At 37.1% G+C, this 27,272-nt stretch overlaps 1 protein-coding gene across 1 annotated transcript; it reads left to right on the plus strand.

Moving 5' to 3' along the window:
* The first annotated feature begins 4 nt into the window (after positions 1–4).
* LOC308650549 (uncharacterized protein C6orf163) lies at positions 5–26,735 on the plus strand. The gene is made up of 6 exons (XM_081296575.1): positions 5–107; positions 5,222–6,536; positions 9,606–9,700; positions 11,218–11,325; positions 18,094–18,296; positions 26,298–26,735. Exons 2-6 carry the CDS (start codon positions 6,389–6,391, stop codon positions 26,728–26,730), a joined length of 987 nt encoding a protein of 328 aa, XP_081152701.1. The 5' UTR covers positions 5–107; positions 5,222–6,388; the 3' UTR covers positions 26,731–26,735.
* The last annotated feature ends 537 nt before the right edge of the window (positions 26,736–27,272 follow it).

Raw genomic sequence — 27,272 nt, forward strand, 5'->3', positions numbered from 1 at the left:
TTTTAAAAAAAGACTTGAGGATAGAGTCATTTTTGTTAATTATTGAGCTCTGTGTGATAAAAGTACTCAGTGCTGTTAAGTGTACATGAACGTTTTAATGTTTTAAGGTGAGTCGTGCTTTGTAGCTATTATGAGAGCTTTGTTTTGTTCTGTTGCATGCAAAGAAAATGTGCATGTTCTACATGGCATAGAAGCTGTATTTGTAAGGAAGGAGAAATCATAACTTTAAATCCTGAAGTCAACATTAAGGTATGAGAAATGAAAACTGAGTTTGAGGGCTGGGGATGTGGCTCAAGCGGTAGCGCTCTCGCCTGGCATGCGTGCGGCCTGGGTTCGATCCTCAGCATCACATACAAACAAAGATGTTGTGTCCGCCGAAAACTAAAAAATAAATATTAAAAAATTCTCTCTCTCTCTCTCTCTCTCTCTCTCTCTCTCTCTTTAAAAAAATAAATAAAAGAAAAAAGAAAACTGAGTTTGACTCTGACAAATAGTTCTTACAGTCACAGATGACTCCTGTATTTTGGTTTCATTTTCAACTGTTTTTGGTTCAGAATTGTATTTAAATTAAAAAGATATCCCCCTCAGTTACTAAAATAATGATTGAGAGAATAATACCAAGTAATTGAAATTTTTCTTTTTAAAAAAAGGTTATGAGGTATTTGACTATAACTAGATGCTACTTGTTTAGTTTCTATGATGTTATAAGCACAAGACCAAGTATTCTTCTAATTATTTAAAACTACTCAATAGATGAGAAATAGACAAGGTTTTCTTACTATGCTAGGCTTCCTTATATAATTTTAATCTTCCTGATAAGGTTCTGGACCTGTTTCATTGTTAGATATTTGCCCCTTTCTTCAAATTACTGTAGTTGGGGCTCAGCAGTAAATCTCATCCCTGAAGTTTTGTTTCTTTTGTTATTACCAAGTAATAATAATAGCACAGGCAGTTTGTCTTCATCACATTGGTTTTAATTTCTAGCACTTCAAGTTTTGCAAGGTATGTAAAGATGCAGTTATGTCTGAATTTGTAGGTGTTAAAGAACATAGCCATTTGTGTTTATCTACATGGATCTAATTAAATCTTTATCACTAAGCCCTAAATATTTCTTTGCTATACCTCTCCATATAGTATACTTTGTATCATTTAAAATGCACTTATATGGTACAAATGCCTTTTAATTTAAATACCTTTTGCTTTTGATTTTCTGTGTATTTTGATTGTCATAGAACTAGGATTCTTCTGTTTTTAGCTTATATACTTATTGTCATGTTGCCATCTTTTAGAAGTCTTTTATGATTCAAGAAAATAAGTTCACATTCAGTATAAGGGTGAACTACTTGGGTGAACAATTATCGCAGTCCAGAAGGGCCACAAAACTATATATTATGAAGCCTTAAGCCATGTCTGTGTGAAGGAAACAGGGTAGCAACAGATACAGTCAAGCACAAAGCTGTGAAAATTATTGTGAGGGAAGAATCACACTGAGTTTTAGGAATGAATACCTAATTATAAGACTTCCTACAGGCTGGTTACAGGTTATATCATTCTTTGTGTGAGCAGAGTGTCAAAGGCAATGTATTAATGTTTTCATTCATTTTCTGTTGAATGGGCATAACAACCCCAAATAAAGTACCCTTTGAAATAGTCATAGGATTTTGAACACTGGACTTCACCTAGTCCAGTTCTGTTAATTTACAGTTAAGATAACCAGCTGAGTGTTCACTTTGGCAGCACATATATTAAAATTGGAATGATATAGAGATTAGCATGGCCCCTGCCCAAGGATGATGCACAAATCTGTGAAGCATTCCATATTTTTATGATTAAAATTATTTTTTACTCCTTAAAAAAAAAAAGATAACCAGCTAAGAAGAGTTAAAAGATTTACCCAATATCTCCAGTAATTCTCAGGACAGGAACCTGGATGTCCTTGCTCCAAAAGTCTAGGGAATCTTTTCACCATATTAAACTCCTCTTATGTATAAAAATCCATGTAATAATTAAGTAGTTATATTAGCCCTTAAACATAAGATATTTGAGTCTTAAATACAAAAAAATCCCTATATTTTAGAACACAAATATGAAAAAGATTATTAATTGCCAACTCCCCCACAAGACTATCAGAACAAATTGTTGATCAAACAAAACTAAGTTTATTAAACCTACTGCACTAAGAAGCCTCTTTATCATAAAGTCAGTTGTGTTTACGAATGGGATATGAGATAGTCAGAAGAAGATATTTACAGTGCTTTGGAATCTGAGTTCAAAGGGATATGTGTGTGTGTGTGTGTGTGTGTGTGTGTGTGTGTGTGTGTGTGTGTGTGTATACAGAGAGATAGACATATACCTATCTATATATTATTTTAAAATAACTTTTAAATAACTTGTTCAGGGAACAGTGTGGTAATCTGCTTGAGTGGGAAAAACTGACGTAGGTTATGTTTTGAAGCAAGTCTTGGTAAGTAAACTATTGTTTAATAAAGGACAAGTGGCCTTTTTTGCCCAAAGGAGTAATGTTTTGTTGTGAGAGGAGAACTAGTTGCCTCAAATCAGTGAGGTGTTCAATTGGTAAATTGGTTTCTAAGAATTTCTTAAAGCAAACAGTGAAGTAAGTTATTTATTGGCTTTAACACTTTATCTTCCATAAGGTGACAGATCCTTCTAGTTTACCAGGCAATGAGGGGTTCTTGGGATGCAGAACTTTAAAACAGGGACAGCTCCAGATCAAGCAAAACCAATTGGTTATTCTTCCTTCTGGGCAGGAATTTCCAGGAATAGATAAGAGAATCAAATTGACACAAGTGACCTCTATTCTCAATCCAGACAATTAACTTTGTGGATATAGTGGTTTCAGTTTTTGGTAGGAATTCATCTCCTTTTAAATTCCTCTCCCAGTCCCAATTAACCATTTTCTTGAAGTCAATCCTGGCACCATTTGATAGAGTTTAAGTCTTCAGCCAGTTACTATCAGGTCATACAAGTCAATATAAATGTGATTCATAAAGGAATTACAGTGAACTGTCTTTAACAAGCTATGCCATTAACATAGACCAAACAGGTTTATGTCTTTCTACAATGTCAGAATTTATTGAATAACTATAAATTCACAGGCTAAACCACTTTCATCAGTGGCAAATCACTGAGCACTTGTGGATCACCTGGTAGTCATAAACTGGGCAATCCCAGCTTCTTTTATTCCAGTCTTAAATTTTTTCTTTCTTCCTTTTTTTTTTTTGTGGTACCAGGGATTGAATTCAGAGGTACTCTACCACTGAGTCACATCCTTAGCCCTATTTTGTATTTTATTTAGAGACAGGGTCTCACTGAGTTGCTTAGCACCTCACCATTGTTGAGGCTGGCTTTGAATTCCTGATCCTCCTGTCTCAGCCTCCCCAGCCACTGGGATTACAGGCGTGTGCCATAGAGCCTGGCCCAGTCTTAATTTTATATAATTTACATATATATGTATGTATATGTGTGTGTATATACATATATGTATATATGTGTGTATATAAACATATGTGTGTGTATGTATGTATATGTGTGTGTGTGTGTGTGTGTGTGTATTTTTTATTAAGGCCAGAAGCTGAACTGAAAGCAAAGGCAAAGCAGAAGATATGAATGCAAAGAGTTACTATAGGTAGATAAGAAAATGAACCAGCCAAATAACATGTTCAAGGCACATACATGTCAATGCACAGGAACTTATTCTATGTCAAGGTCTCGAGAAGGCAGTTTCACAGTGTCAGTTTGAGATGTAAGCTTTGAGTATTCATGGTCCACACAGGCAGGAGAAACCACACTCTGCTAAAGCCAGAGCACAGAGCTTTGGACATTTTTCACTCTGGTGATTCTCCTGAGCAAGGCTCATGATGAGTGAGTAACAGGGTCAGGGTGCCATCATGTTCAGTTTTGCGGGGGGCTCCTGTTTTTATGGGTCTCAAGTGAAGTTTCATCCTTCAGTGGTCTGCTGTGTTTGATAATCTCATAGGCCTGTTTTTTTCTATATGAGCTCAATATGCCTATGCATCTATGTACTTCTGATAAATTTTAAAAATTCACAGGTAGTCATTTTTATTGGCACAATTAACATATCAGTTTGTGTCTTATGGTTGTTCTGGGCAGATGGTGGTTGCTTACTTACACAAACAAGGTGTAAAGTCATTCCACCTTAGCACTGAAATTCAAAATGGAAGTGTTTATAGCAAACTACTGCTTTATAAAATGTTGGAATAACTTTCAGTTTGCAGCTAGCAGCTATGAGCAGCTCAGAGTGCTAGGAAAACCTACGCTCATACAGGCCTGACAGGAATACTTGCAGGGGCACTCTGCTCTAGTGAGCCGTCAGTAACCACATCCGCAGTGCTTGAAGTTAGCATTGCCAAGTTACAAGACAAGGAAACTGATAGTTAGGTGCTTCAGGGCATGAAACCCCCAACTCATAAGGTCCCCTATCCTAGGGAAAATGATCCTTCCAATCTGCCTTCCACTGCAAAGCAATATTTAGAGCTTCCTCATAGTGCAGCTACATTAATAATAAGATGATTGGTTTCTAGATGTTATATAACCTGCTTTCTTATGTATGATTGGAAGATGCATTCTATATCAATTGTAATCACTTCCGTATTAAACGAGCTGGTTGGACTCAACTGCGATTGTCACCTGCCAGCTCTCACTAAACTCCCAGTGTCTGTGTGTTGACTCCACGCCTCTACTCCCCAGGACTGAGGTAGCCAAGTGACCAATTGATCACACCAGTGACCAGAACACATACAATAAAATGGAGGAACACAGTCTTAAGCACAGCTTGAAAACTGTTATTCTATACATCATGGAGAACTCAGAGCAGAGCAGAGCCTGCTTTTGTAACTTTTGTGACAAACTTAGTCCGGGGTAAATCATTTAGTTCTCACCAGGGTCCTATGGGAGTTCTATTGTTGAAATTAATTTCATTGATGACATCAATTCAAGATCAGTCCTGCCTCGTAGATGCTATGTACTACTTTGTTGGACAACCTTAAACATTTAGTCACTTAGTATAATCAGGTTGCACAGATGTTTGTAATAGTCAGAATTTCTAAGAATGTTTTTCTAAAATTATAGGTGCAAATTAATTAGCTAGGTTATTTTAAAAACCAGGCTTAGTCATTTTGAATACTGACTTATGGACTAATTTTTCCTTTAATATACTGTGATATTTATGTTTTATTGCCAGGTCACCAAAGCATCACATTTATAAATAACCTGAAAAAAATAAGAAACTACCTTGGTCTTGAAAGAAATTCATTCTTTTATGTTTGTTTGTTTGGGGGAGCTGGATACTGGAGATTGAACCCAAAGACTCTTTACCACCAAGTCACATTCCCACCCTTTTTTAATTTTTTAATTTAAGACAGAGTCTTGCTAAATTGCTGACACTGGCTTTCAACTTGACAATTTTCCTGCCTCAGCTTCCTGGGCCACTGGGATTATAGACGTGTGCCACTACAACCAGCTAAAAATCCATTCTTTAAAAAAAATTTTAAACAAAGTGTGGTCAGCTGAATAATGTTCTCCTCCTTTGCAATGATGTCCAGATTCTAATCTCTGATGCCTTTTGTGAATATGTTACTATATATAGGGACTTTGCAGATGTGATCAAGCTTTGAATTTTGAGATGCGGAAATCATCCTAGATTACCTCGATGGGACTATTGTAATCTCCAAGGTCCTTAGAGGGAGGCAGAAGATCAGAGGAGGAATCAATATCACCAGGGAAGCTGGAGGAAAAAGGCAATATGATCCAAAGCCATGGACCCAAGGAATGTGGATGGCTTTCAGAAGCTAGAAAAATCAAGGAAAGAGATTCTCCCCTAATGCCTCCAGAAGGAACCAGAAATGTCCCTAAAAGACTCATTTTGGACTCTGACCTTCAGAATTCAAGAGAATAAATTTATGTTGTATTTAGCCATAAAGATTGTGTTAATTTAGTCCAGCAGCAACAGGAAACTAATACAGAAACTATCTGGAAAATCAGTGGCTGCATTATGTTCCCTTTTGTCATTATTTCAAGTTGCTTTTATGAGCAAAGCTTGTCTTACCTGGCAACAGTTGCTAAGTGTGTTAACAATTTATGCTAAAGGCTGGAAGGGAGCAACTACTTAAATCCTCCCAAATCCAGTGCCCATACTTTGTATGGCAGAGGCTTTTAGTACCATTCTTTAAATTAGGCACATAACTACATAATCATGGTAAATCATTTAGTCCTCACCAGCCTCTAGCTTTATCCTAAAACCCTGAATGTCTTGCAGCTTTCTTAAAATTCTAGCTTCTCTTAAAAATAATTTTCCTGATCTTAAGATTATTTTAACTGGAAATAATAGAAGACATCTGAAATTTTAACTATGATCAGAAATACAGATTATACAAACTTTGTTTGCTGTGCTTTTTGTAATAAAATAATTCCACCAGCTCCTTTTGGAGAAACCTTCAAACGAATCCATGATTACAAGCCGTTCAAGACACGCTTTTACACTCATAAAGATATACTGGGTAAGTGACTATTAGTTTTCCTTTGTTCTAAACATAATATATAATTCTTTCTGTTATGTAGGCTTTTATCAGCTTTTCCCTGTTCAAAGTTGCTTGTCTACCATGAAAGAATATGTGTTGGAATTTAGCAACTCCACCTACCAATTGTACTCATTAGGTAAGGTATTTAGCCTCTCAGTCTGTTTCCAGGGTCAGAACTCAGCATATATATTTTTTCTTACCTTTTAATTACTTTTTATTTTGAAATATTTTGACTCAAAGTTGCAAAAATAGGTAGAGCATTTTGATGACATTTTGATCCAGCTTCTTCCATTGGTATTTTACACAATCCTGGTACTTTGTCAAAACCAGGAAATTATCATTGGAAAAATGCTATTAATATTAACTCAGAGACTTTATATGCACTTTTTCCATAGTGTGTATTTTTATGACGTTGATTGCATGTGTATATTCATGTAACAAACTCTTTCATTTCCCCTAACTCAAACTTTGGAAAGCATTAATCTGTTCTCTGTTGCCACCACAGTTTTATCACTGTGAGGGTACTGTCACTATAATTTTGTCATGATTGAGTTTGCTACCAAACAATCCCACAGTATATAACCTTTTGAAATTGACTTTTTTCACTCAACATAATGACTTTTAGATTCATACAAGTTGTTTGTATGCAGTTTCTCAGCATATGCATTATTAAAAAGCTCTTCAGGTAACCTATTGTATGAGAATAACAAATATAAAGTAAGGATTTAAGCATTAAAAAAGGTAATAGCAACCTACATTTGTATCGCATTTTTATGAAATTCCACACTTTAGTGGTCCACACTTAGTCACTTTTCTTCCTAGGTCTTTCATAACTGTAGCTACACAGTGTTGAGATTTTTCACAGTGTGTCCATCTCTACCATATAGTATTTGCCCTGTTTTAAAACTCACTGGTGACCTAGTGGCGAAAACTATATTTCCACACATGCATTTTCAGTTGCCGGTGACAGAAACACAACTTAGATTATACTGAATAAAATGAAATTCTTGACCCTTTGATAGAGAAACTTGACTTTAGGCTTTCAATCTGCCATGCTTACTTTCTTAGTGAGTTGGCTTAATTGTTTACTACTGCAGCCAGGCTTATGCACCTGGGAAAGGAGGGGGTGGACTCAAATAGCTTTAAGTATCTGTTATCTCCATCTTAGAAATCTCAGAGGGAAAAGAGATATGTTCTCCTTAAATCCTTATATGAAGTCTTAGAGAAGAGCATAGATAGCCAGGCTTCAGCACATGCTCAATCCTGGACTAATTTTTCTGACCTAGAGAGGGGTGGAAGACCAGAAGTTTGGATGCTGCAATTGGCAGTCTTACTGGAATGATCTCAAGTGAGGGAGGGAATTTCTTGAGAGAAGTGGGTCCTATTACCAGAAGGAGAGAAGAGGTGCTAAGCAGATAAACACACATGTCCACTTGTATTGCCAAGCTAGGCACCACAAGAGATACAATGCACTATAAAGTGTGTTTTGTAATTTTAGGAGGCTGATCATCAAAACATAATCACATGAAAAGTTAATAATTCAATTTATCTAAGATGTGAGAATGAATGGAATGAAGAGTAAGTACTATAAGAATTCAGAAAGAAAAATCACTATGTACAATTTCAGCACCCAAAGGTTATTACTCCTGTAACAACTTGTGGGCCGCCTCTGACAATCACTCAGTTGTGAGAAAGTGGGCAAACCCTGTGACCAGCTTGAAGGACTCATGCTCCAGGGCCAGCTCTGTTCTTACCTATCTGATATTACATGTTCTCTAACCCCTAGACTTATGATCTTTTCTGGGTAGAAAGGGTATTATTTGGGGGGTTTTATTATTTGGAAATAAAGTTAGATCATTGACAGAGAAATAATAAACCACTCCTTAGCTCACACTACATCTGAAATAGGTAAACCCACACTGAAGAAAGGCATGTATATAATGTAAGGAAGACATTCGGCTTCTACTCTCCTGACGGAAATAGCACCGGTACCCAGATAGGATCAAGGAGAGAGGAGTTGAAAATGTACTAATATACTAATATATCTTGGATATTCATTCACCATTCCACTTTGTAAAAATATGCCTTTTCAATAGGCATTTATTTCACTTTGCTTCCCTAGTTGCCTACTGTGTGGTCTGGGCATTATGAGGGGAATGACTGTCTATTTAGGCCTAATAGTGCTGAGTTCTCTCCTGATCAGTTAGGGAAAAACTTACCCCCTCAATAGGAATCTTTAAAGAAAATGTTGTTGGCAGCAACATCAATGTTTATAGCAGCACAATTCACAATAGCTAAACTGTGGAACCAACCTAGATACCCTTCGGTAGATGAATGGATAAAAAAATAATATGGCATATATACACAATGGAATATTATTCAGCAATAAAAGAGAATAAAATCATGGCATTTGCAGGTAAATGGATGGCGTTGGAGAAAATAATGCTCAGTGAAGTTAGCCAATAAAAAAAATAAAAATAAACAAATGCTGAATGTTTTCTCTGATATAAGGTGACTGACTCATAGTGGGGTAGGGAGGGGGAGCATGGTAGGAAAAGACTAACTCTAGATAGGACAGGGGTGGGAGGGGAAGGGAAGGAGCAGGGGGTTAGCAAGGATGGAGGAATGTGATAGGCATTATTATCCAAAGTACATGTATGAAGACATGAATTGGTGTGAACATACTTTATATACCAGAAATATGAAAAATTGTGCTCTATAAGTGTAATAAAAATGTAATGCATTATGCTGTCATTTAGTTTTTAAAAATTCAATTAAAAAAATTTTAAAATCTATGATTAATACTTTAAAAAAATGTTGGCTAGGGGTGTAGCTTAGTGGTAGAGCATATGCTTAGCATGGTGGATTTAATAGCGCACGCACGTGTACGCGCACACACACACACACACACACACACACACACAGAATTGACTTCTCCTAAAAGGCTATAACTCATAGATGGCCCACATAAATACCTAGATAATGATGGAAGGGAAATCCAGGAAACAATCTATGGAGGTTTATGATCATTTCTCTTTAAATACACAGATATTGGGGCAAATATTCTGAATAAAGAAGAGAGGTATCAAGAGATCTCATTCAAAGAAAGGATTGTAAAAGCAGAAGCTAACGTATGGAATCAGGTAAAAGAAGTAGAAATCAACCTAAAATACATCTTTATAGTTCTTTGGCAGAAAGACAATTCTTTTCAGAATTGTCTGAAACAATACTATATAGCTCAGTAGGCAAGAGCATAGTCTACAGAGTCAGCTAGAAAGGCCTGAGTCCTGGCTAGCTATGGGAACTTAGGCAAGTTCTTCAACTTGGCTTCTTCATAAATAAAAGAGAGATAATAATGATGCCTATTCTATAGGAATGAGGGCTCAATGAAATAATGTGCCTAGCACACATGTGGGTGCTTTATAAGAAGAGGGCCCTATCAGAAGCTTCCTCTTTGTGTGGATGACTCCTGCCTTCTTTATTCTCATTTGTTTAAACCTCAAGAGGAAAAGGGAATACTTGTAAAGTGATTATTATGGTCTTACATTTAATATATATCATCCTTTTGTGTGGTGTACAAAACACCTGAAATAATGTCCATTTTTTTCAAATGGTTCATCTTGGCCTGCTCCTCTTCATCAAGGGAAAAATCTTCATACTGCCAGGCCAGTAGTCCTACCTATCTATGAGGCCGAGGTGGGAGAATTGCTTGAGCCCACAAGTTCAAGACCAGCATAGGCAACAAAATTGAGACCCCCATCTTAAACAATGAAACCCCAAATTCTTGATACCTCGTTCATATGATTGCTGAGTATCATAGAGGCAGTTTGAATGTTGGGACTCACAGAGGTAATTGAACAGTGCAGCCCCCAGTTCTTCAAGTCATAGGTAGAATAATATACATGACTTCTTAAAGAGAGTTAAAACTCCTTGAGGACAAAACAAATCACAATTCTTAGAATATTATTTTTTGATTTCTTCATAAAATAGACATTGTAGCTAATAGTATTAGAATTGCCCAGTATTAGTGCCAGCAAAAGTTTTGTATGAATATATTTTGAACATAAAAAAGTAATGCAAAGAGTAACATATCAAAATTTAAGTACTTGTCTATTTTTTTACTAGTAATAAAATTTGAATTGATTATTAGTCATCAGTTACTTATCCATTCTAATATAAGTGGATGCTTTTGTAAATAGTCTACAGTTTGAAAATAAGTTTATCTAGTTGTCTGGATATTCTCTTCAAAAATACTAACAAAACTTCTTTCTGAACCCCTGAAGCAGGGGATCTGGATAGTATTCAGTCTCCCTGCTCAGCTTGTAGCTTTGCATGTCTGGTCTCTGTTCCCACATTTTCTATGATAAGCATAAGTTACTTTGCTAATTAAGCAAGTAAGAAATAGAGTGCCAAGGAGAAAAGACAGTGCAGCAGCATATATACAATAAAGCTGTAGTATTGGAATGTGTTAGGATCTCTAGTGAAGACAGCCAGGGCACTATGGGAAGTTTGAAATGGGAATAGAGTAAGTAATAGGGCCCCATGGTGTTGCTAATTTTTAGTAAACGTGAAAATCAGATTGACCAGCATCCCATATAGTGACAGTTTGCCCTATTTTCATCCTGAGGTATTAATAATAATTGGACTATTTCTTTCAAAGGCTAATGAACTCCAAAAACAAGCAGTGGATAAAGTATTTGAAGATCTAACTGCCAAACATAAATTTGAAATTCAGGTTCTGGAAGAGAAACATCAGAAAGATTTACAGGTTTGTTAGAGTGGTTTTGTTGTTGTCATTTAAGAAATGCTGAAGTTACTAAAAAAAAAAATCAAACGATAGCTCAACCTTACTTATGTTTACTATTTTGGCATTTTATAAGGGTGCAGATATTTATAAAATAGTAGCATAAAATTATATCTTAATGTGATATATTTGTAATTGACTGGAAAGAGCACTAAAAAAAAGAAAAAGAAATGCTGAAGTTAGTAAAAAAAAAATTACTTAAGTTGACAAAAGAATGAGAGCAAATACCTTAATATGTAAAGTCTGTGTGGTGTTTCATAGAATTATGGAGAGAAGCCCTGGAGATTCACAGAAGAGATGCTGAGCTCTATGGAGCAGTGATATATATGTGAAGGAAAACTCTATAGCACTGAATGAATGCAACAGGCTATTCTGTTCTTTCTCCTGGACTTACTTTTTCCTAAATTTGCATGTGCTATACTGCCAAGAGGGACATGGTTCAGCCCAGGGCTGCAAATGCCCCAGTGTACTGTTTACTGATCCCAAAGAACTTAGAGAACTCAACAGAGAGGTTTGAACATTTTATAACTTATATACTCCTCAGTGGTAGTGGCCAGGGTATTGTGGAATGCTGCACCATCCCTACAAGTAGAGGGAATGTATACAGTAGGTTGCATGCCAACTGTACAGGTGGATTTCTTCAGATTTTTTTTAAAGACTTTTTTTTAGTTGTTGGTAGACCTTTATTTTATGTATTTATATATGCTGAGACTCGAACCCAGTGCCTCACACATGCCAGGCAAGTGCATTACTACTGAGCCACAACCCCAGCCCTCTTCAAATGTTTTGCAAGTATATTCTTTTACTTTACAACCAAGGTCATCTGTGTTGATCCTTACCTAAAGATTGGAGATAAGGGGCTGAGGATATAGCTCAGTAGGAAGAGTGCTTACCTCACCAGCACAAAGCCCTGGGTTCAATCTCCAGCACACACACAAAAAAAGATTAGGGAGATAAGAGAAGTGGCCAGCTTCTCCTCTCCATTTCCTTCATTATCATATTCCTTAGAGTCACTGTCAGCTTTCCTAGGCACTGATTAGTGTTCACCCCAACAGACATCTGAGTTGTCTCTGAAGTATTTTCTATAAGAACAGCAGTCACAAGATTGAGAAACTAATGTGACTCCATTTTTGAAAAACCAGCCTCTACCTCAGCAGGGCCTGTCCAAAGCGGGAGGGGTGACCCTTGTCCTTGGAAAACCTAAGCACATAGCTACCTTGCTGAGTCATTTATTGTACCAGATGTCCTTGACTCAGCAAATGCAAGTTCCTGAAAAAGACCAAAAGAATGCCTGAGGCCTAATTCGGACCAACAACCAATCAGAGTGAGACAGGGAAGATACCTGAAATACCAAGGGCCCTCCCAATAGTTTTGGTGATTGATAATAAGGCTGGGCAACCCGGCAAGTTTAGCATATACACTCTTGCAACCCCTCGCAGCCTAAACCAATCAGTTCAAATATATCCACCACTTGAATTAACCAATCACCCTTACTCACTTGTTCCGGCCAATGAATGTGCTAATCAATGTTAAGAGTTGTTGTTTGATTTTCCCGAGGTGTGAAATGATTTTCTGTATCCTCCCCAAAACCTATAAATCCTCATTGAACTAAGGGTCAGGATTCATTCCTCGGGATCACTGTGTCAGAAATGGTTGTGAGTCCAGGCTCGAGCTTGCAATAAAGACTCTTGTGTGATTGCATCAGATTCAGCTCCTGGAGTGTTATGCTTGAATTCGGGACCCCCAAAAGACCACCAGAGACCAAGATTGATGTAAGCAGCAAAGAGGTGTTTATTGCGAGCTAGCTCCGTCCTCCACGCACACACAGCAACTGGTGATGCTGAGAGGCCCTGAGCCCAGGGTTTGCAACAGTTTCATACACTCTTTGGGGAAGGCAGGGACCCTACATACATCATAGCATCTCTTAGCAAATCATCACACACCACGGGAAAATCATAAAACAACTCTAAAACATGATTAGCACATTCACTGGCAGGAACAAGTTGGGTAAGGGTGATTGGTTAGTACAAAAGGGGGATTAGTTTGAACTGATTGGTTTAAGCCAAGAGGGGTGTTCATGCTAAAGGTTTCCCAACCCGTTATCAACCATCATAAACTACTGGGAGGGTCATCTGGCATCCCAGGTATTTTCCTGGTCTCATGCTGATTGGTGGCTGCTAGTGGGTTGCTATGGGTCCCCACCTAGCCTGACTGAGTCAGAACACCTGGCACAGCAGATCTCCTGTTATTTGTAGATAAACAACTCACCTGGGTGGGTATATGTCTAGGAGTGCTCTGTGGGTCTTTCCAAGGACAAGGGTCACGCCCCCTTCCTTGGACAGGCTTTGCTTTGAGGTAGAGGCTGGTTTTTCATTGAGGTCTATTGAGGTCCCACGAATCTGTCATTACAAGATGAGAAGGAACTCTTTTTTTAAAATTTTTATTTATTTATTTTTAGTCATACATGACAGTAGAATGCACTTTGATATATAATACATACATGGAATGTACATACATCGATCATATTGTCTATTCTATTCTGTTGCCGAAAAGGAACTCTTTTTTAACCTGCAATCTGTTCAAACACATGATTCTAGATAACTAGTAAACTTTCCAGGCAGAGGTCCTGGGATTCATTATTTAGTTCTGTATCCTGTTTACATCTGATATGAATGTAGAAATATTTTCACATTTGGCCAAGGGAGAAACAAAGAAGGACAAGGTACATGGGCAGAAGCTGGAAGTGGCAGAGACCTAGCCCTAGGTATGGACTAACTTAATAAGAACTATAGCTAACCCTGGTACAATGATGCATGCCTTGTAATCCCAGTAATTTGGGAGGCTGAAACAGGAGGATTGCAAGTTCAAAGCCAGTCTCAGCCAAAAGTGAGGTTCTAAGCAACTTAGTGACACCCTGACTCCATCTAAATAAAATACAAAATAGAGCTGGGGATGTGGCTCAATGGTCAAGTGCCCCTGAGTTCAATCCCTGGTCCCACACACACACACCAAAAAAAAAGAAAAGAAAAAAAGAAAAAGAAAAACCATAACTAATGAACAATTCAAGGTCTGTGGGCCCATGTATTCATTGATCTGACAGTGAGCATCTACCAAATGTTATCTCTGTACTAGTTGAGATTAAATGGACTGTCCTTGCCCCCAGGGGACTAACAGAGAAGAGAGCTCTTCCCCTGGGTTCTAATACTAGAATGGTCTCTGCTTGGCTCCAGTGCCCCAATACCACCAGTCTTAGCAAGGTCTTTTAGGGGTGGCTGCAACATCTCACTACCCATGCCCAGTTCACATAGGAAAATGCCATGGACCACCATGTCCATAAGGTAAAAACAAATCAGACACTCAAGAGAGGCCCAGATATTCATTGTCATAAAACCTGAGGAAGTTTCTGAGAGACACTGTGTAAAAATGCTTGTCAGATATTTGTACATAAACAGATATTTGTACAGTAAACACAGTGGGATTCATGAAGTTTGTTTTCTATAATATCTTCAAAATGTGGGCTGACTCATTCAAGATATATTTCAGTAAAAGCAGTTTTATCCGGAAATCTTACACTGGATAAGAACACTGTCAAACAATAGGTTGCTGAATGAAACAATAGTACATATATGTACTCTATACGCTAAGTGAGGCAGTAGCAAATAGATTAAATGCTGGAAACTAGACAAAAGGGGGCTCACTGACAATGATTTGGATTTTTCTAGGTCATTACATAAAAGAGAGACTGAGGCTTAATTCTCCAAATCCTAGTTCAGAACTCAGCCAAAATAAAGGGCTGAGATGTTATTTTTTAAATTCAGTTATTTAAGGAGAAATATGTTATGGTAATATGATAGCTCACCTATTTAAAGCTCTACCATCTTGCAGTCTCAATTACTGAAAATATACTTAAAGGCTGGGGGGATATAGCTTAGTTGGTAGAGTGCTTGCCTTGCATGCACAAGCCCTAGGCTCAATCCTCCATACCACAAAAATAAATAAAATACAAAATAGGGTCGGGGATGTGGCTCAGTGGTCAAGTACCCCTGAGTTCAATCCCTGGTATCAAAAAAAAAAAATACATACATATATATATTTTTTTTTCTTGAAAACACAGAAATAAGTTAAGATATCCTCTGCAGAATTTAATAACACCCCTAACAACAAGAGAAAACTCAGGCATATTTCCCGTAGTAGAACTCCTCCATCCTCATTCAGATGTCATTATACTTACTTGACATCCTGAATCCAACAACCTTGGTGGTTTGCTATTTTAAACCCAAAATAGATTAAATGCTGGAAACTAGACAAAAGGGGGCTCACTGATAGTAGTTAGAACAGACAGTCCTCAACCCAAGGAGGCATGAGAAGAGTAAGAAAAATTACAAAGAGCAGTTATCAAGTCTCAAACAGCAGTTCATTCTGAAGTCATTTATGGCAGAGACAAATGGCTCTGTGAACTTGAACAATTATTGAGTACCATATGAAATTTTTACCCTAGTACAATCATTCATCTTTGTCTATTGAGCCCAGATGACCAAGAAAACATTAGTGTTTTATTATAGTCTTTTTATGAGGTAAACTGAGTGGTTAAAGACATTTTCACTCAAAATATTTAATTTTCAAGCAGTTTTAGAGACAAAGCCTTTTGCTATATAGAAAATGTAGCTTACATTCCTAAGTGGCCAATATTTCCCTATAAAGATTTTTCAAATCCATCAATTAAGGCCATTCAGGAGAAATTCTTCAAGTTGGTTTTTCTTATCTCTTAAAAATATTCACCACTGGAGTAGCCAAAGTAAGAAGTTGAAAACTTTTCTTCTCTTGAAAAAGCTGTTGTCTAACAAATATTTTAATTGTTAAAATATTTTTCTAATAAACTAAGAGGAATTTCATTTTTCTGAAAACTTTCAACTTCTGCTGAGGATTCTGTCTGGATACATGGTAATGGAACCAGCTTCCCAGGAGCCCCCCACAGAAAGTGTTTTGAAGGGTGTTAGGCAAAATTGAACCAGGAAAACTTTATTGGTTTTATTCCTTTCAACTTTGGGTGATATTTCATTTGAAGAAGATATTCTGCAGTAAAGAAAAGTGAGGAAGGAAAGAAGGCAGGCGGCCAGATAGGCAGGTGGAGACAGGGAGGCTACTATATCATAAGATTTTGCAGTGTTTCTGGAATTAATAAATGGATAAATTTCTTGGAAAAGTCCAATATAACCAGCAAGGGAGAAACTGGTCATTGAGAACCTTGGTTTTCATTCTTAATTCTTCTACTGACTTGTGTGAAATAACTTTATTTATGTTCTCTTGATATCTTCCCTAAAGTAGAGATAAAAGTTTACCATTAAATGAAAGTTTTGAAACTCTTGGACAGAACAAACTGCTCCTTTATTGCATGTATTCCTACTACAAGACTCATTGCAAAATTAGTTTGTTGGTCTCTTCCACTGATAGTGAATACTTTGAGAACAAGTGTTTTACTCAGCTTTTCATCACTATGACCAGAATACCTGACAAGAACAACTTAGAGGAGGAAAAGTTTATTTGGGGCACACAGTTTCAGAGGTCTCAGTCTATAGATGGCTGACTCCATTGTTGTTGGCCTTAAGTGAGGCAACACATCTTTAGGAGAAGGGCCCGAGGAAAACTGTTCAGTTTTTGGTGGGGCCAAGAAGCAGAAAGAAAGAGAATGTAGGGACTGCAGAGAAGCTGTACATTTCTAGGACATACCCTACCTGCCCCCATCTCCTCTATCCACATTCTACCTGCCTATAGTTACCATCCAGTCAGTCCATTCAAACAAGTATGGACTCTTTAGGTTACAGCTCTCACAATCCAATCATTTTACCTCTGAATATTCCTGAATTAATACAGTAACTTTTGGGGAGACCTCATATCCAAACCATAATATTCGGCCACATTTCTAAAATGTCTACTAACAGAATTTTCCTTTACAACTATATATGAGGTTTTATTTTTTCCCCACAAATCTTGGTTTGACTAGTGCTTCCTTTCTTTGTTTGTCTGAAAGCTATTCACAGGTTCTCCTAACCACAGAGCAATGAAACACTTGTTTCTGTCTTCTTTATGAAAGAGAAAGTACCTCCCAACACAAATGAGCTTGAATATTCCAACAGCAGTGGGGACTGGAAGGCAGGTTCCTTTGACTGCAGTAATGTACAACTGTTTTCTGCTTGAGTCTCATGTTCTCTCCTACACAGAAGTTACTTAGTACAATAATTATTGCACCATTTCCCAGGACTTACTAAAGCAGAATTGTATATTGTCTTTCTAAAAAGTTGTAATGATAATATGACAATTAAGAAAAAAAGACCTTTATTCTCACCCCTCCTTTTTGCATATTCCATTTCAATATGTTCACAGTATATGTATCTATGTACATAGTTTATAGTTTCCTGATTTTATTTAACATCACATAAATGAAAGTTTTACATATCATGCACAATAGTCTTTTAAATTATCAGTGTTATCAGGTGCACACTTCTTCAGGTGGATGAATCTATGATTTAGATTACCTCTTAGGATTCGTTTTAAGGGATTGGGGATTATAACTCAGAGGTAGAACACTTTTTTAACTTGTGTGAGAACCCTGTTCAATCCCTAGCACTTTAAAACACACACACACACACACACACACACACAAAAAAAAAAAAGTTAAAATATTTTAAAACATCAAGGCTGTAACATCTAAACCAAGCATTCCTATTGCTTAAGGACATGGAAGCTAAAACCAAGACAGAAATGTTTCGAAACATGAGTGATGAAATGAAAAGAGAAAACATGGCTGCAGAACAACGCATGGTGCACAGAATCCAAAGAATTATGATGGAGTGCCACAGGGAGAAGATGGAGGCTGTGGAGAAAGCCAGGGAAGAAGAAAGACGGATCGCTCAGGATCTTTTAGAAGCCCAAAGAAGGTATTCCACTGATTACATTTGCAAATTAGTATTTGACTCTTATCAAAATCTACCTGAAGAAAGGGATAAGGTTAAGGTACATGGGTGGATGTTCCCCATTTGGGGAATTTTTACATTTTTATTATGAAATATAGCAAACATATCTTACAGAAGGGGGGTGTGTGTGTGTGTGCGTGTGTGTGTGTGTGTGTCTGTGTGTTTTAAAGCAAAGTAGTAACAAGTACTGAAGGACCTGATACCCATCTTATAAGGGGACTGAAAATTACCAACACTTAAGAAGCTTCCATATGTTCTCCATATCCATCTCCCTTTTCAAGAGATAACTACACTTAAATATTATGTTTTTCCACTCTGGATCTCCAGTTTTAAGAAGCTGAGGAGAGAAATCAAGAAACGTTTCCCCTTAAATACCTAAGTCAATCTTTACATCCTCTATCCTAGTTCCTATGTGGTTATATTACTTCTTGCTTTTGCAAAAAAAAAAAAAAAAATTAACTTTGTGGACCTGTATAGAGCAAAATTTGCATATCTCAGCTTAATGCTTCCTCATCCCTCCTTGCCTCCAGAGAAAACCATTTTAAATTATACTTTGTATCCTTCCATACCCTTTTGATGTAAATATGTATATAATCACATGCTTGTGATAATCACATATATGTACATAATAAAAATCATTTTACACCCATCACAATATATGTGTGCATGTGTTTGTGTGAGAATGTGCATCAAGGGAACCTTTCTAGGTACATAATGAACATTTGGTGGAATAGGACAGCAGTGAGGAGCACAGGAATTGTCAAGTGAAAAACAGTTTCCAGATACAAGTGACCTGCCCAAGATCATAGAGCTGCAGCATAAAACTGAGACTGAGACCTCCCTGTTTGGCCTCCTAGACTGTGGCCTGTCACTTTTGTTTTGCCATTTGAGTTAACAAGCACATACATTTGTATATAGTTGATTAGTGAAATCTTTTTCATTAGAACCATTAGAACAGCACTAAAGGTAAAATCCTGAAGGAGGATAAACAATCCTGAAGGAGATAAACAAGAATGAGGGGTACAGTTGTGTCAGTTTCAGGGGTATCGCCCTTTCTGCATAGATTGTAAATCATTGTGGATGTAGAAGAGGAGAGTGAGAAAGGATTTGAGGAGGGAGTTAGAGAATGAGTTGTGGTCCAATGCCATGGAAAATGGACCCTCTTCTCCCCTTTTCTGTTCCCTTTCCATGTGCAGGGGGTTTTCCTCCTGAGGAGCCTCTGGATCCACTCCTCATACACATACACATACCTGAAGTCTCCTGATCTCTCCCTTGCTCTATTGCTTTTGTCCCTTTCCACCACTTTCCTGTGTTTAACTGAAATAAGATTTTCAGTGTCCATCTTCTACTGAATCAATAGACTGAGACTAGGGAACTGCTATGTCTGTTGTTTATATCCAACTGAAATGTCTGTTTTGTTCACTGGGGTTTTCCAAGTGTCTGAAAGAAAACCTGATAAATGGCTAGTATTCTTTAAATATTTATTTAACAAATGATTCAAATTTGTTCTGCTTAAATGAACCCTGCATCCATACCAGATCTAATTTCTAGATATTGCTGGATTCCAGTGTTGTTTAAAACATTTATAGAAATTAATCTATGTAAAGAGACCACTAATTAGAATTCTATCATAGATTCTTTATTTGACTATAAATTTTCATGCAAGACTTAAGGATTCAGAATACATATATATTTTGAGAAATTTGTTAAATGCACAGACAACTTTTTTTTGTGAATTAAGGTGATTAGATTCTAAACATATTACTCAGGAGACATGGGACTTTTAAAGTTTTTTTTTTTTTAATATCTCAGCTTGAGTAGTTTCTAATTATATTCTAATCTAAGGCAAGATGTGAATGAAGGAACTGCTCACGAATTTTTGTGGTCATGTAATTCCTAGTGACAGCTATCCTTTATTCAGTACTTAGTATACAAAAGCCCTTTGTGTACTTCTCATTGAATTCTCATATCCTTTCCTGGGGATTCTGTCATCCTGTATATCATCAGATTAAGATCCCCAAGTCTTACAGAGAAACTAAGCAAACTCCCAAAGGTCACATGGAGAGGAGATAATAGGGCCTGATTTGAACCCTGGCCTGTATGAGTCCAAAGTTTGTGACCTTCCATTAGGCTACCTTGATCTACATGAAGTTATATGAGTTATCTAGAGGATTTGTATTCTTCTTCAGAGCTAGTTAGATGCTTTCTGTGGATGTGGCACTGAAGTTCTGGCACATTAGGTGAAGTAATTAGATGAGCAAACCTGGATGTACTGGCATAGGTAACACTTAGATTCTGGAGGAGTTTGAAGTCCTGGAAAGATAAAGTGTGGATGGGGTAGTAGAAAGGTAGTTTTTTTTTTGGAGAAAGTTGGTCTTGGGTTGGTCCTTAGAAGATGGAAGATCCCACTTTGAGAGAAGCAAAAGAATGAGAACAGAAAGAGCAAAGACATGGAAGGAGAAGGTTTGGTGTATAATGAGGCAGAGCCAATGGAGAAGCTCAAGGGTAATAATAACCCTAAGATCCAAATGTGCTGCAGAAGGCTGGCCTCTAGAGATGTTCCCCACCTGCCCATATCTTCTATAATACCTATAGCACCAGCTTGAGGGTATCATTAATTCTCCTATGAAACCAGAAAGCCATAGGTTCCTTATGTCCAGGGTAGAAAATCAGAATTGAAAATTGCAAGCACAATTTTTATACTTGATTGAAGTAGAGCTAAAAGTTGTAGTTCAAATGAAAAATGGATTCATAGCCTAATAAGGCAAATTATCTAATATGTTATGCTTTGCTCTACTATTATATGTACAAATGACTTTTGGGAAAAAATCTCATCATGATTTAGAAATACCCAGTGGGGGAAATGAAATACTGGTTCTTAGTGTTTTAAGATCCAGGATTTTTACTGATAGATGTAGAAAGGAGGTTGAACAGTAGAAATGTGTTAGTCAGCTTTTTCATCATTGTGACCCAAAGACCTGACATAAAACAACTTAAAGCAGCAAAAGTTTATTTTGCTTGTTTTTTTTTTTTTTTTTTTTTTTTTTTTGGTGGTGGTGTTGGGGATTGAACCCAGAGTCTTGTACATGTGAGGCAAGCACTCTATCAATTGAGCTATATCCCCTGCTGGGGCTGGGGCTGAGGTAAGGCAGAATATTATGGCAGAAGAACAAGGCAAAGGAAGCTTCTTAGCTCATGGCAGCCTGGAACCAGAGGGTGCCAGGGAGTTTGTGTGTGTGTGTGTGTGTGTGTGTGTGTGTGTGAGAGAGAGAGAGAGAGAGAGAGAGAGAGAGAGAGAAGCCAGGGACAAGATATAGTTCCCAAGGGCATGCCCCCAAGGATCCACTCTCTTCTACTAGGTTCTGTGCTTTCTACCACTTCTTATTTATTTATACGCAGTGCTGAGAATTGAACCCAGTGCCTCACACATGCTAGGCAAGTGCTCTACCACTGAGCCACCACCCCAACCCCACTTCCTACCACTTCTAAATAGTACATTCAAATTCTGAATCACTCACTGGATTAATCTACAGATGAGGTCAGAGCCTTCATGATCCAGTCCCAAGTGGCCCATTTATGAACACTGCTATACTGGGGACCAAGCTTTGGGGAACAATCTAGATCAAAACCATAACAAAAACATGTATAAGAAAAGTTTAAAAATTTTGCTTAATAAGTAGAAGAGAAGAAATGCTTAGTGATATATTTCTTTAAATGTATGAGCAAAATATCTTGTACCATGTCAACAGCCTTCTAAAAATAATGAGGAGAACTAAAACAGATCCTAAAGAGAGCAGAAGACAAATAAATTGTTATTACAAATTTTCTATGCTTTATTTTTTCCCCAATAGCTTAGTAAATTTGAATTATTATATTTTTGTTTTTTTCAGGGCTGGGGTAGTTCAGTGGTAGAGCACTTACTAGCACATGTGAGGCACTGTTTAATCCTCAGCACCACATAAAAATAAATAAATAAATAAATAAAGACTTTGTGTTTATCAATTTAAAGAAATAACCTTTTTTTCTTCAAGAGTCCATTCTTGAGAGAGAGAGAGAGAGGGTGAGGGAAAGAGAGAGAGAGAAAGAGAGAGAGAGAGAGAGAGAGAGAGAGAGAGAGATTATTCTTTAAAACATCAGACTGAATTCTATAGATGTGGACACTTACTGTAACTCTTTTGAAAATAGTTACATTTCTAACCAGCACCATTCTGAAATGTGTGAATTTCAGAATTTCAAGTCTATACTCTTTGAGACTATGATACTAGAGATAAAGATGGAAGATGGACCTCACTGCTTAGAGAAGGAGCGTAGATATTCATTTAATCAGAAAGGATATTGGAGGTTATGGAGCTGAACCAGCAGCTGGTGAGCCATCTCCTCCAGTGACAGGAGTATTACTTGCTATTGGAGGCTGTTGGTTCAAGCGTTACACATTGCCACTTGTCTTGTTTTTCCTAATGTTGATCCAAAATGTTAAGCCTCACCTTCATTTCCACCCTTGGCTTCTGGCTCTGCCCTCCACTCTGCATAGCAATCCTTCAAAATATTTGTGGAGAAAAAAATTACAATAACATCATTGTAGAGTTTTATTATTACAAATAAAGAAGAATATTGTAAACAGATAAAAAAATATTTGTGGAGAGATTATTCCACGATTTACTTTGAAGAAGGAAAGGAAAAAAACAGAGAGCACTAATATACCCACTTCCTTCAGTCCTTATACAATGTGCTCTCTAGGCCTCTCTTTTAGAGGAAACATATTTTAAATACATAATCATAAGAATTGACTATTTTTCTGGCAAATAATTTGCTTATGTTTAGAAAATTTTTAAAGCATAAATTCTTTTAAGCTTTTGCAATACTTCAACTTAGCTATTTTAAAATTTGATATTATTTGGCACACACAAAAAAATATATCCACTCCAACTACCATGTTAAGGAGCAAAAATATAAAGATGAATGGCACTGAAGATCACAGCCTCTATGCACTATGCCCCACCCCATTCCTGGCTTTAACTCCATACCTTCAGGAAATCATCAGAATTAAATTCAGAGACATCCTGACTAAAATCAAAAGGAGTAAATCCCAAAGGTAAAAAATCTGGGCCCTGAGGTAGGCTAGAAGAAGTTGGAAAGGACATTCAGAAAATACCAGAACTTTCTGAGAAGAGACTTTGATTTCAGGGGGTTTAAAAAACAAAAACAAACAAACAAAAGACTGTTCATGCCTGGGGCTGTAGTTCAGTGGTGGAGCGCTTGCCTACCAATTGTGAGGACTGGGTTCCATCCTCAGCACCACATACAAATAAATAAATAAAAAGGTATTGTGTCCATCTACAACAAAAAATTCTAAAAAATAAAACTAAAAAATAAAAAAATATTGAGGGTGAAATTGGGAGTCATCTAAGATAGACTTCATTGAAACCAGATTTACCTAAGGTCAGCTCTATGGAGACTTTCAATGGCCCCTACCTGAATACCTCCCGTATGGGGGCAACCCAGAAAGAAAATCACCCTGCCTGTTACAGAACTGTGACTTTAGAAGAGCAGAGTTTCTTCCTTGGGGACTTAAAACCTGATTGAGGAAGGCTCCTTCTGGCTCTTTCTGAACTAAGCTCCATGGCCCCTGTCATCACGTTCACGGTCTCACCAACAACCCAAGGGTTTTATAAAACATCAGACTAAACCCTAAGGATATGTGTGGATGTGCAATCTCAACTGTACGTACAATGTCACTTCTACTAATGCCACCTCCATTCCACTGGGGCCCCGAGTTGAAAGCCAGGAAGTTGGGTTAAATTCCTCTTTTTCATGCATTCCTTATATCCTAGCAGTAGTTGATTGCTGGCAGTTGTGACTCTGATATTTCTTTGTTTATGTCTCTTCTCCCTCTCTCTTGTCATTGCACCTCCAGAATGTTACAAAATGGTACTTTTTGGTCTCTCTGACTCACCCCACTAATATTTAGTTCACTCACTGTTACTGGAATAACAATCCTAAAATGTTACATTCATTGTGTTACCCTCTCAGTGAAAAAATTTATAGTGATGTCTCATGAGATCGAAGCAGGTATTGGTTAAGGGTAGGATCTCTTCCCCTTGCTCAATTCCCCTTGCAATATTAAATAACTTAATCTCTCTAAGGCTCAATTTTCTCACCTATCACATGTGAATAATAATAAATAAAATAGTACCAGCTTCTTTGTGTTCTTATGAAAATTAAATGAGATATAATAAATATAAAATGGTTAGCAAAGTCCCTGGGACACAGTGTCCAATGATACACTTGCTATCAATAATGGATATAGCTTAGTTGGTGGGAAAGGAAGAAAAATAGTCTAGTAACTAGAGAAGCTAAGGACAATGATGTTTAGTTCAAGGCTGTCAAATTTAAAAGTCAAGATGGAACAATAAGAGATGAGAGGATTAATTGCATCTTGGAGGAAGGAATTTGGACAATAGAGTAAGTGGTAAATCTTGGAAAGGCTATGTTAAATTGGGAAGCAGGAGGGATTTTATTAACAGTTGTAAGTATTTGAATCCAACATTTGCAGATTTATTTATTCTCAGATCTTCAGAGGTTCTTCTCAGACTAGGTAAACTATAGAAATCCACTAGAGATTTATCATAGTGGCTGCGAGTTTTTGCCCTGAATTAAGACTGCATGGGTTGTGATGCTGATTTTGCCACTTTTACTAAAAGTGAAGATGGACAAGTTATTTAAATTGAGCATAATAAAAGAACTATCTCACAGAATTGTTTTTGAGAAGTCAGTGAGTTAACATGAACAGAAGTTTGGCACCTGGTAAGAGGTCAAAGGGTTGGCTGCTATAAATTATATATAACTATATAAATTATAACCAGACATCTGAATCATTCAACAGTGCTTCTGAAAACATAGTCCAAGGACCCTCAGGGTCTTTGAGACATTTGGGGAGTATCCATGAAATCAACAATACATTCTTGATGATTCTACTTTTTTCACTCTCATTTTTTAATGAGTGTATAGTGAAATTTTCCAGAGGTTTTATGGGGTATAATATCACAATAGATTGAAATAATATGAAAGCATAGCTTTGATGTAGCCAGACTTTAAACAATATTAAAAAAAATTATGCCACTCTTCTCACCAAATATTTTATTGTTTTAGAAGAGATGGTTTTCACAAAAATATTTAAGTTCATGTGTAATTGATTTATTGTTATTTTTACATTAACTAATAAATATTTTTAAATGTTTATATTTAGTTTCTAGTATTGTCAATAGATACAACTCATATAAACAAAAGATCTTTGGGCCCTTAGTAACCTCAAGTGTAAAAGTGTAACTTTGAGTATAAAAGGGATCCTGAGACCAAATAAATCTGAAATGGCTGTCCTTGAACACCTCTCAGATAAAATCAGGGTTAAAGCTAGATCTAGCCCATAGGTATAGAGTTTTCTTCCCTTTGGCTAAAATCAAGTAGCTGGGTTGATATATTTTCTCTAGGAGTATGTAAGTTTGAAACTATTTCTTCATTTAAAAAAATTATTATTTTTTAGTAGTCGAAGGACATTTATTTATTTATTTATTTGTTTGTTTGTTTATTTATTGTCCTTAGAATTAAACCCAGTGCCTCACACATGCTAGGCAAGCACTCTACCACTGAGCCACAACCCCAGCCACTATTTCTTCATTTTTAAGCAAAACTCATTCATATTTTTTTCTGGCTAAAGTGAATGCAGGTCCCCAAATGTACCATGAGACATTAGACTAGAGGCCTTGCTCTATCCCACAGCAGAGAAGCTGAATAGCCTCCTTGTTATGAAAAAAATTTTTTGATTCATTGCTAATGCTCTCTACAGCAGCCTGTCTCATCTCAGTAATGTAATGATTTCTTATACATCTGTGGATATAGTGAAAAGCAATCTGTTTTTAGTAGGTAATCCATCTAATTAATAAATCTGTATCTTTTTTTTTTTGGTAGCAAGGCCATGGATGAACTCCTGAATACTGGTGCATCCATCATTAAGGACCAGAGGATGAACTTTAACCAGATAATAAGAGAAAAGGAACATGAAATGAACATCTACTATGGCATAGCTCAGAAACAAAAGCAAGAAGAGGCGCAGGAAGTGCTTCAGGAAGCTGAGAAAACACACCAGGCCACTCTTGGTAATGTGATGGATAAGCTGGTTAACACTCAGGGGGAGCTGCTGTCCATAGTAAACCAACTGGGAATCATGACAAACTGGAAAGATTTTCTGGAGGAGGAACTACAGGAAACCAGAGCAGCATTTCAAAAATACATTGATTATACGTTTCCTCAGCTTTCACCAGGACAAGCCGATTTTATTATGCCAGAAAGAAGGAAAACACCTTCCAATCTTCTTATGGACAATGAAGCAACTCTTGAATAGAGGTCTTTAGCTGAAATGTCTCCACATAAACAGCATTCAAAAGGCTTAATAAATTTATTTAAAACCACTATTAACCCCTGGTATTGTACAGGGTACTATTGGGCTATATACATTGTATGGAAAACCAAAATACTTAAAAGCACATTCCAGGTTATGATGAATGGTTTTTTTTTTTTTTTTTAAAGAGAGAGTGAGAGAGGAGAGAGAGAGAGAGAGAGAGAGAGAATTTTTAATATTTATTTTTTAGTTCTCGGCGGACACAACATCTTTGTTGGTATGCGGTGCTGAGAATCGAACCCGGGTCGCACGCATGCCAGGCGAGCGCGCTACCGCTTGAGCCACATCCCCAGCCCATGAATGGTTAATTTGAATTGTCAACTTGATTGGATTAAGAGATGCCAATGATTAAAAGGCTTCTGAATGGAAGGAACATAAACTTAGATCAGGCTAAATTATTGATATTGGCCCATTTAGCAGAGATTCTAGATGTAAGGTAATAGCTCAGTGTTTAAAAGGGTACTAATAGTTTGTGTGGCTGGTTG

The sequence above is a fragment of the Spermophilus citellus genome, assembly GCF_964194105.1.
Source record: "Spermophilus citellus genome assembly, chromosome: 5".
NCBI classification, from domain to species: domain Eukaryota; kingdom Metazoa; phylum Chordata; class Mammalia; order Rodentia; family Sciuridae; genus Spermophilus; species Spermophilus citellus.